This window comes from Oryctolagus cuniculus, chromosome 1 (assembly GCF_051225735.1).
Source record: "Oryctolagus cuniculus isolate XC-2025 breed Fujian yellow rabbit chromosome 1, ASM5122573v1, whole genome shotgun sequence".
Lineage (NCBI taxonomy): Eukaryota > Metazoa > Chordata > Mammalia > Lagomorpha > Leporidae > Oryctolagus > Oryctolagus cuniculus.
Window position 1 is genome coordinate 61,393,445 of NC_142867.1, and position 10,600 is coordinate 61,404,044.

General features: G+C 40.5%; 1 protein-coding gene across 1 annotated transcript; it reads left to right on the forward strand.

The window, feature by feature from the left end:
• Positions 1 to 759: 759 nt before the first annotated feature.
• OLFR645 (olfactory receptor 645) lies at positions 760 to 1,707 on the forward strand. The gene has a single exon (NM_001171465.1). It carries the CDS (start codon positions 760 to 762, stop codon positions 1,705 to 1,707), a length of 948 nt encoding a protein of 315 aa, NP_001164936.1.
• The last annotated feature ends 8,893 nt before the right edge of the window (positions 1,708 to 10,600 follow it).

Genomic DNA, 10,600 nt, shown 5'->3' on the forward strand with positions numbered 1-10,600 from the left:
GCAAAAGATAAGATTTATTCTTTTTTATGGCTGAGTGGTATTCCATAGTACACACATCCAGTTATCAGCTGATAGACGTCTGAGTTAAGTCCATATCTTAGCTGTTGTGTACTGAGCTTCAATATACATGGGAGTACAGATAACTGTGTCATATGCTGATTTCATTTACTTTGGGTAAATTCCCAGGAGTAGGATGGCTGAGTCTATAGTAGATCTATCTTCAGATTTCTGAGGAATCTCCATACTGTCTTCCATAGTAGTTGTACAAGTTTACATTCCCACCAATATCCAGTTTGAATTCTAGCCATGTAACATCCTTACTACAAAAACTAGAGTCCTGGAGTAATTCCGTTACATTTCTTGGACACATGGTTCTTCATTAGAGTGAGTGTCATCATCTGTAATACATCGGCTAGGATCATGGTAAGAAATATGAAGCATATAAAGGAGATATTTGATAATGACAGGAAGGCATCAAGAGGGCTACCAAGGAGATTGAATGAGCTAGACAATCCCCCATGAAAGAATCGTATTTTGTAATTCTGAAAGAGGTCTAAGAATGAAGCTTCTCTTTCAATGGATAGCATTTCTTAACTTCCTTGTCACTCTCCCAGTGAACTTCAGGATAAAATCTATGTGTAACTGCATTTTATAAACCTGGTTTTGTTTTTTTCTCCCTAGGAAGAATAGTCATCTTAGACACAAGGTGCAGTTTCTCTGAAGATCCAATGGGCTGATGATAAGTGTCTCTGACCTCTCATGGGCAACTTCAGGATCAATGGCTCTAATGCTCCCAGCTTTATACTGACGGGTTTCCCAGGGATGGAGGCCATGGAGCTCTGGTTATCCCTCCCTCTTCTTCTATTCTATGCCATCTCCATTGTAGGCAACAGCCTGATACTCCTTATTGTCAAGCAGGAGCAGAGCTTGCACCAGCCCATGTACTACTTCTTGTCCCTGCTCTCAGTCAATGACTTGGGTGTGTCCTTCTCCACATTGCCAACTGTGTTGGCTGCCCTGTGCTTTCATGCCAGAGTGATCTCCTTTAATGCCTGTTTGGCCCAAATGTTTTTCATCCATCTCTTCTCTTGGACAGAATCAGGCATTCTTCTGGCTATGAGCTTCGATCGCTATGTGGCCATCTGTAACCCACTGCGCTATGCTGCAGTGCTCACCAATGCCCGCGTGGTGGCAATGGGCTTGAGTGCCATTCTCCGCAGTTTTGTGCTCATCCTGGTCTTTCCATTGCTGCTGTACAGACTGCCCTTCTGCCACCCACAAAACATTCTCTCCCATGCCTACTGCCTTCATGTGGACATGATTAAATTGTCATGTACTGATGTCTCCCTCAATAGCCACTATGGGCTGTCCATTGTTTTGTTCACCTTTGGCCTGGACTCTGCCATGATCCTCATCTCCTATGTCCTCATCCTGCGATCTGTGTTAGCCATTGCCTCTCAGGAGGAGCGCCTCAAGACACTGAACACATGTGTGTCCCACATCTCAGCTGTGCTTATCTTCTATGTGCCTATGGTTAGTGTTTCCATTGTCCATCGATTTGGGGCTGGTCTACCCCATGCTGTCCATATCCTTATGTCTATTCTCTATCTCTTTGTGCCTCCCATGCTAAATCCTATTATCTACTCCATTAAGACAAAGGAGATACGACACAGAATTCTCAAAATGCTCTTCAGAGTCAAGGTCTGACTCTGACATATCTAAGAGCACTGGATAATCTGGGGTTGTTGATGGACAACCAGACACTAGAGAAGACATGGATAAACTGAGGGGATGCTATTACTACATTTCAACTTTCTAGGATCAATGATCAATCATTTTAATCTAGTGTATTGGAGTGCCACCTGGCAGAGCTACCTTGGATCTTATTGGGAAATTAACTATAATGTCCTCTAGAGGCAGAGAGATGGTCTCCAAGAATAACCAGGAGAATTTTGAGCATCACTTCAGTGTGGGATTATTTCTGTATGAACTTGAGAGAAACTGCAGGACATGTGGTTGCATGCTGGAACTTGTGGTTATGGGCCTGTGCGACTGTGAAGAGGACAGATATGCAGATAAGGGTGGTCATGGACTGGCATTCATCATTACCAAAGTGAAGTTCAGTGTGTGTGGTTGATTTCAGATGCTGCCAAGAGCCAGGGCCTCTGTCACTGTGTTTTTGAAATTTCGATGTTTAACAGCCAGGATATTCGAGTAGGCAGGATTAGATTTTGAGATTCCTGGTATAGATTTTTTTTCCCAGTTGGGAGACCCGTAGATTCATAACCTCTTGGTTCACCCCCATTAAACTCAGTCTTTTGCTTATGTCTCCTGTGACCTTTCCATCACTCTTAATCACTATTTGCTTGCACTTGAGAGGATTTGAGTTCTCTAAAGTAGCTAGAGTATCATTCTCTACTTTGTCCACATCTGAATTATCAAGGCCCCTCTGGTTGTATGGCATTTACTGGTGGTAATCATGAAAGAATAAGTGAAAAAAGAGGTAAATAAGTGAATGAATAAGAGACAAAAATAATGAATAAACAAACATGAATATTAACTAATATGGCTTTCCTCAATTCAGAGTTTCATACCATGAACTTTTTGTACTCCTTCTGTACCCTGAGTGAGTGGAACAAAGCCTTCTTGGTCTTAACCTGCAAAATGAAATATAAATATTTTATTTATCTACCTCATAGGTGTGCTTTGAGGAACAAACTGTTCTAAAAATTATAAAGAATGCACTTGTAGATTATTTTCTTATATAATTTTTATTAAACAGGGATAAATATAAAATTCTCTTTGTAGCATCATACTAACATATGCATAAGCCATAAAAGAAATTTATTTTCTAATTTTTGTCTAAACATTTTGTCTAATGTTTTTCTCTATGTTATGTAGAATTGCTTTGTGCTCCCACCATACTCAAGTGTGCTTTACTATGTCAGTTTGGTTAGTTTGTCTCCTCATGTGTAGAGACCATATTTCATTTATCTTTGTGTTCTTTAGCCTCTAACACTGGGCCTGAAGTATTCCCCCACCACAGACATTAAAGAATAAATTAATAAATTATTTTATTTGCATAAATTTGTATATAAGAAACCCCTTAGGGCAATGTTGTGGTGTCACAGGTAAAGCTACTGCCTGGGACATAGGCATCCCATATGGGTGCCAGTTCAAGTCTTGGCTGCTCCACTTTCAACCCAGCTCCCTGCTAATGGCCCGAGAAGGTAGTAGAAGATGGTCCAAGTGCTTGGGCTCCTGCCATGCTAGTGGGAGACCCAGAAGTTCCTGGTTCCTGGCCTCAACCTGGCACAACCATAGCCATTACAGCCACTTGGGGAGTGAACCAGCAGATGGAAGATCTCTGTCTGTTACTCTTTCTCTGTAACTCTGACTTTAAAATAAACAAAACTTTAAAAGAGAAACACTGTTATACTTCTATGGATTATCATATTAAAAACTGTTTAACTCTAAAATATACCAGATACATTGTGGTGCAACAGGTTAAAATGTTGCTTGCAATATTAGCTTTCCATATTGGAGTGCTAGTTCTAGTCCATGCTGCTCCGCTTCTGCTAATGTGCCTGGGATTTTCACTGAAGTTGGCCCAGGAACTTGATCCTCTGCCATCTCTGTAAGAAATCAGGGTGGAGTTCTTGGCTTCTGGTTTCATCATTACCCAGATTTAGCTGTTGGGTCCATTTCAGTGGTGAACCTGTAGATGGAAGACATATCTCTTTCTCTATCTCTCTTTATCTGTCTCTCCCTGTCTCTATGCCACTCTTTCAAAAAACTAAATATCAAAAAAGATAAAATAAAATAGCTAATAATTTTACTAAAGAACAACTTTAAGTGAAGATTTTGTTATTGATCATAGTCTAAATAGCATATGCATTATGGATATGACCAAAACAAAAATAAATTGTACTTGAAATTTTCAAACATGTTTCAAATGCACCTTGTACATTGTTCAGAAATTATGTCGTTTTAATGGAGTAATACCACTCTGCCTTTTAGCAAATTATTTATTTATCTATTTATTTATTTTTATATACTTGAAATGTAGAGACGCCTTACTAGGCTAATCCTCTGCCTGCGGCCCTGGCACCGCGGATTCTAGTCCCTGTCCAGGCGCCAGATTCTGTCCCAGTTGCTCCTTTTCCAGTCCAGCTCTCTCTGCTGTGGCTTGGGAAGGCAGTGGAGGATGGCCCAAGTGCTTGGGCCCTGCACCTGCATGGGAGACCAGGAGGAGGCACTTGGCTCCTGGCTTTGGATTGGCGCAGCATGCCAGCTGTAGTGGCCATTTGGGGGGTGAACCAACGGAAAGAAGAGAGAAACAAAGAGAGAGAGAGAGATCTTCAATCCATTGGTACACTCATCAAATGTCCACAATATCTGATGCTGAACCAGACTGAAGCCAGGATCCCAAATCTCAAGCTGAGTCTCCCATGTGTGTGGCAAATATTCAAGTACTTGAGCTGATACATGCTGCCTTCCAGAGGGTGTGTTAGTCAGAAGCTGGGATTGGAAACAGAGATGAGATTTGAATGCAGGTACTCTGGTATGAGAAGCGGGTATCCTAACGGGCATCTTCACCAATGTGCTAGATCTGTCCCTGGATCTTTCATTTGCCAATCTAGAAATATACTTAAGAATGTTATCCTTGGGGCCGGCACTGTGGCGCAGTGGGTTAAAGCCCTGGTCTGAGGTGCTGGCATCCCATATGGGTGCCGGTTCTAGTCCCGGCTGCTCCACTTCTGATCCAGCTCTCTGCTATGGCCTGGGAAAGCAGTGGAGGATGGCCCAAGTCCTTGGGCCCCTGCACTCACGTGGGAGACCCAGAAGAAGCTCCTGGCTCCTGCCTCCGGATCAGCGCAGCTCCAGCAGTTGCGGTTATCTGAGGAGTGAACCAACAGATGAAAGACCTCTCTCTGTCTCTACCTCTCTCTGTAACTCTTTCTTTTTTTCCCTTCCTTCCTTCCTTCCTTCCTTTCTTCCTTCCTTCCTTCCTTCTTGTTAAATATTTATTTATTTATTTGAAAGTCAGAGTTATACAGAGAGAGGAAAGGCAGAGAGAGAGAGAGAGAGGTCTTCCATCTGATGGTTCTCTCTCCAATTGGCTGTAATAGCTGGAGCTGCGCAGATCTGAAGCCAGGAGCCAGGAGCTTCTTCCGGGTCTCCCACGAGGGTGCAGGGGCCCAAGGACTTGGGCCATCTTCTCACTGCTATCCCAGGCTACAGCAGAGAGCTGGATTGGAAGAGGAGCAGCCGGGACTAGAACTGGCGCCCATATGGGATGCTGGCGCTTCAGGCCGGGGCATTAACCTGCTGCGCCACAGCGCTGGCCCCATCTGACTTTCAAATAAATAAAATGAATCTTTTTAAAAAAAAGAATGTTATCCTTGTCTGGTGACAAGACCTATTACTATGTTAGTGTTTTCACCACCATAGGTATCTGGTTATGATACACATTTGATATGAGGTTTTGGTTTCTTTAACTTATTCTTATACACAGGTCGTCTTAATGGTATATTCTCTATTCTTCTAGAGCAATATAATGAGTTGTGTTTGGTCTCTTTAACAGAGGCTAACATCACCCACTTATTATGGGTTGGACATAAGCCCAGGCTTTCCAGTCTCACTGCTTGTGCTGCTGGACAGCAGCCGAACATTTTACAAGTTGATATTGATGGAAAACTTTTCTTATTCACAAGATTAGAAGAGTATAGGGTTTAGGAGGTATCACTGAACTGGAGTGCATCTTATGTGAAGGTTTTTTGTTTTTTCAATCTTTTGTCTTCTGGGTACATTTGTATATAATCATGAAGCCTCAATTCAGGTCCTATTCTGCTGTTCTTCACATGTGTCAATTTCTACATGGCAACCCCCCTTCTATATTTATATTATAGCTTGAGGATATATGGTGTTGCACTGGCACCCTATTCCTTATCAAGTAATGCTTACAGGTATGCATTAATGGGTTCTTCCTTATTCTCTTACTTCTAAAATATTCAATGGTGAAAATGGAAAAATATGGATCAAGCTGAATTAATGACTTGAAAGTAACAGAAAAAAATCCAGATAACATATACTTTCTTAACTACTTGTTCTGTTTTATAGATGTGAATATGTCTATAAGTAGTTGCTTGATAAATATTTGACTATATTTCCACCCCAAGACATAAAGAGGATCAAAATTGTTGCATAGTATATAGTTAAGGACTCTAAAATAAAAGATGTAGCCATAGAATATGCCTACCACAGTGTGTGGTATAGGAAAATTTTTCTACAAACAGTTACAGAAAGGAGAACGAAATATCTTTACATAGCAATGAAAAATATGGCACACATATTGTGGAAAAAATGATGTTAAGTGAATAAGACAGCCACATAAAGATAAATATCACAGAATCTCATTTATGTATGGAATGTGGACTAGGCAAGAATAGGGGAGAGGGGATAGGAAGAGGTTGAGTACTAGGTACTATGATGCAATTAAAAAGAGAAATAGTAGGGTAACCATAGTTAATAATAAATCATTATGGGGATGGCACTGTGGAGTAGTGGGTAAAGCTGCCACTTGCAGTGCCAGCATCCCATTTTGGCCCTGGTTCGAGTCCCGGCTGCTCCACTTCTGATCCAGCTCTCTGCTATGGCCTGGGAAAGCAGTAGAAGGCGGTCCTAGTGCTTGGGACCCTGAACCCCAGGCGAGACCTAGAAGAAGCTCCTGGCTCCTGGTTTCAGATCTGTGCAGCCCCAGCCATTGTGGCCACCTGGGAAGTGAACCAGTGGATGGAAGACCTCTCTCTCTCTCTCTCTCTCTCTCTCTCTCTCTCCCCCTCTCTCCCTCTCACCCTCTCTGCCTCTCAGTAGTTCTGCCTTTAGGGCAAATAAATAAATCTTAAAAAAATAAGTCATTGCATATTTCAAAACAGAAAGAAGAAAGGATTTTTGAATGATCTAATTAGAAAGGAAGCTATAAATGTTAAAGGTGATGGTTAATTACACTGATTTGATCATTACACAAAGTATGCATGTATCAAAGAATCACATATTAAATATGCCAAATTAGGGCCAGTGCCGTGGCTCAATAGGCTAATCCTCTACCTTGCGGTGCCAGCACACCGGGTTCTAGTCCCAGTCGGGGCACCGGATTCTGTCCCAGTTGCCCCTCTTCCAGGCCAGCTCTCTGCTGTGGCCAGGGAGTGCAGTGGAGGATGGCTCAAGTCCTTGGACCCTGCACCCCATGGGAGACCAGGAGAAGCACGTGGCTCCTGCCTTCGGTTCAGCGGCTGCTGTGGCCAATGGAGGGTGAACCAACGACAAAGGAAGACCTTTCTCTCTGTCTCTCTCCCTCACTGTCCACTTGTCCACTCTGCCTGTCAAAAAAAAAAAAAAAGCAAAAAAATATGCCAAATTAGTATGTATTAATCCAAAAGAAAAAGAAATGGATAACATCCTAAAATAAAGTATGAGGAAGAATGACTGAGCAAAAAACCATGGAAATGTGAGGAAAAGGCAGATGTGTGTTCAGAAAACAGGATTCTGATCCAGGAGAAATATTGGGCAAATCCCTTGAGGACAGCTGCACACAGGCCTGGGGTTCAACTTGTCCAGGCTAAAGCAAGAGAAAAGTGACTCCAGGGGGATGTTGTCAATCAAGAAAATTAATAAACTTTTAATGAAAATAAATGTGATTAAAGGATAGACATATTTGAAGAAATTATAAGAATGGTTGAACTCTTTAATTAACACACAATTATTCTTAGGTGTTTAAATTTAACTGAAAAGTGATCCCTGTTAAATATGAGTGGGAATAAGAGAGGGAGTAGATGTACAATTTGGGACATACTCAATCGGACTTGCCCCAAAGGGTAGAATTAGAAATGTGCCAGGGGATTCCAATTCAATCCCATCAAAGTGACATGTATCAATGCCATCTCACTAGTCCAAGTGATCAGTTTCAGTTCATAATTGATCACAATGATAGGATTAAGAGTCAAAGGGATCACATAAACAAGACTAGTGTCTGCTAATACTAACTGGTAGAATTAAAAAGGAGAGAATGATCCAACATGGGAAGCAGGAAACACAGCAGACTCATAGAATGGCAGATGTCCTAAACAGCACTCTGGCCTCAGAATCAGCACTTAAGACATTCGGATCCGGCTGAAAAGCACAGGAGAGTATTTTAGGCATGGAAATCCAAGACACTGGCAAAAAAAACAAAAACAAAAAACCTAAATGAAAGAGCTCTGTGAGTGAAATCCCAGTGGGAAGAACAGGCCATCAAAGAAGGAGGTACCTTTCTCTGAAGGGAGGAGAGAACTTCCACTTTGACTATGACCTTTTCTATATAAGATCAGAGTTGGCAAACTCAAAAAGCTTCCATATCCTTGGCAACTCATGACAAGAGCCTAGGGTGATTACTGACACCATAAACAAGAGTGTCAAATTGTTAAGTCAGTAACAGGAGTCACTGTGCACTTACTCCTCATGTAGGATCTCTGTCCTTAATGTGTTGTTCAATGTGAATTAATGCTATAACTAGTACTCGAACAGTACTTTATACTTTGTGTTTCTGTGTGGGTGCAAACTGTTGAAATCTTTACTTAATATATATTAAATTGATCTTCTGTATATAAAGATAACTGAAAATGAATCTTGATGCGACTGGAATGGAAGAGGGAGCGGGAGATGGGAGGGTTGCAGGTGAGAGGGAGGTTATGGGGGGAAAAAGCCATTGTAATCCATAAGCTATACTTTGGAAATTTATATTTATTAAATAAAAGTTAAAAAAATTGGGTTCACTAATTGTGTCAAATTGTTAATGGCTTCTAGATACTGATTATAATGCCTTCCCTATTCCTCATTTTACTCCTTCTTTCTTGTCACCCCCTTCATATGGATTACTGAAAATTCTTACTCCTATCTCATGAACTTACCTCTTATTTCAAAAGAATACTGATGGTCTCAGACAGGGACATTCAAATTCCTTTCACTAAGTCTATGTGAGTCTTCTTTCTCCTGCTTATAGCAGTGGCAGAAAAATCTTTTCTCTTAATTCCTGGGGCTCACAGTGGGCACCATTCAAAGCATTTATAAGTTAATATCTACCCATTTTTCTATTTACTCTTTAAGGTTTACCATCACACCTTGTTCTGCCACCCATTCTTTTCCTCCAGTATTCCCTTTCATACCTGCATGCCTGTGTTTGCATTGTTGTATCTGCCAGTAATGATACTTCTTCATTCTTTGCCTGACCTCTTCCTATGTCTTAGGACTCACTGTATTAGTTTTCTATTGGTGCCATAAAACTTGTCAGATATTTATCAGCTTAAAAGTAAAAGACCTTACATTATAGTTTCTATAGGTCAGAATTTGGGGAAGGAATTTATCTTGAAACTCATTTAAGGCTATTGGTTCAGTTTGGTTCTCCCTGATTGAAGGACTGACATTTTCATTTCCTTGCTAGTTATTAGTTGGTAGTTGATCTTTGTTCCTAAAAGTTGCCCACCTTGATTCCTATGCCTTCTTGGTTCCTTCAGGTAATGGTGGTTGAGTGCTTCCCATGCTTTAAATCTCTTACCATTTTTTAAATCTTTTTATCTGCAGCCTGAAAAAATCTCTATGATTTTGAGAACCCTTGTGAGTAAATAAGATCCACTAAGATAACCCAAAAGGAAAAAAAAATCCCTATCCTAAGGTGTATAGTGCTAATTATATCTGCAAATTTCTTTTGCTGTAAAACATAATATACTCATGATTTTGAAACATTGGCATCTTTTGATCATATTTGCCTCAATAATATTTGCTCATCTTTTGAGGGTCAAGAGAGCTATCACATAGACCTGAGAACCTTTCCAGATTGGTCTAGAATATGTCAAATCTTCCTCCATTGTTCTGTCCCGAACTATTTCCTGTATCTCTCTTTTTTTTTTAACTTTTATTTAATGAATATAAATTTCCAAAGTACAGCTTATGGATTACAATGGCTTCCCCCCCATACCGTCCCTCCCACCCACAACCCTCCCCTTTCCCACTCCCTCTCCCCTTCCATTCACATCAAGATTCATTTTCGATTATCTTAATATACAGAAGATCAGCTTAGTATACCTTAAGTAAGGATTTCAACAGTTTGCTCCCACACAGAAACATAAAGTGAAAAATAATAGATGATTTTTTAAATGATGATGAAATCAGATCAGACCTATTGTCATGTTTAATCCCAGTGAGAGTCAAGTTGGGAATTGATATTATTTCCTGCATCTCTTATAGTGTTCAAGGGACTGTTATACTTCCTTAAGGGAATTGACATACTTATTCACCAATACATTCCTAAGAAAAAAATTACGTCTAAAATTACAGTTGTTTTTATTAGTATATGCTTTTTACTATAGAATTTGAGTGTAGGGATTGTGACCTTGACATAAATCAACAGGTTTTTCTTTTTTTTAATATGGAAAACTTAAAGAGAACAACTTAGGACAAACAAACAATGGATGAAAAATGCTGATAAATATGTATTTATTCCTCAGGCTTCAGTTCATTTCCTGGTCTTTTTTGCCTGAGAATCAGTGTGCTTTGCCAGTAGATG

What these genes read in the sequence shown, in the direction of transcription:
- OLFR645 (NM_001171465.1), top strand. Translation starts at nt 760, where the DNA reads ATGGGCAACTTCAGGATCAATGGCTCTAATGCTCCCAGCTTTATACTG.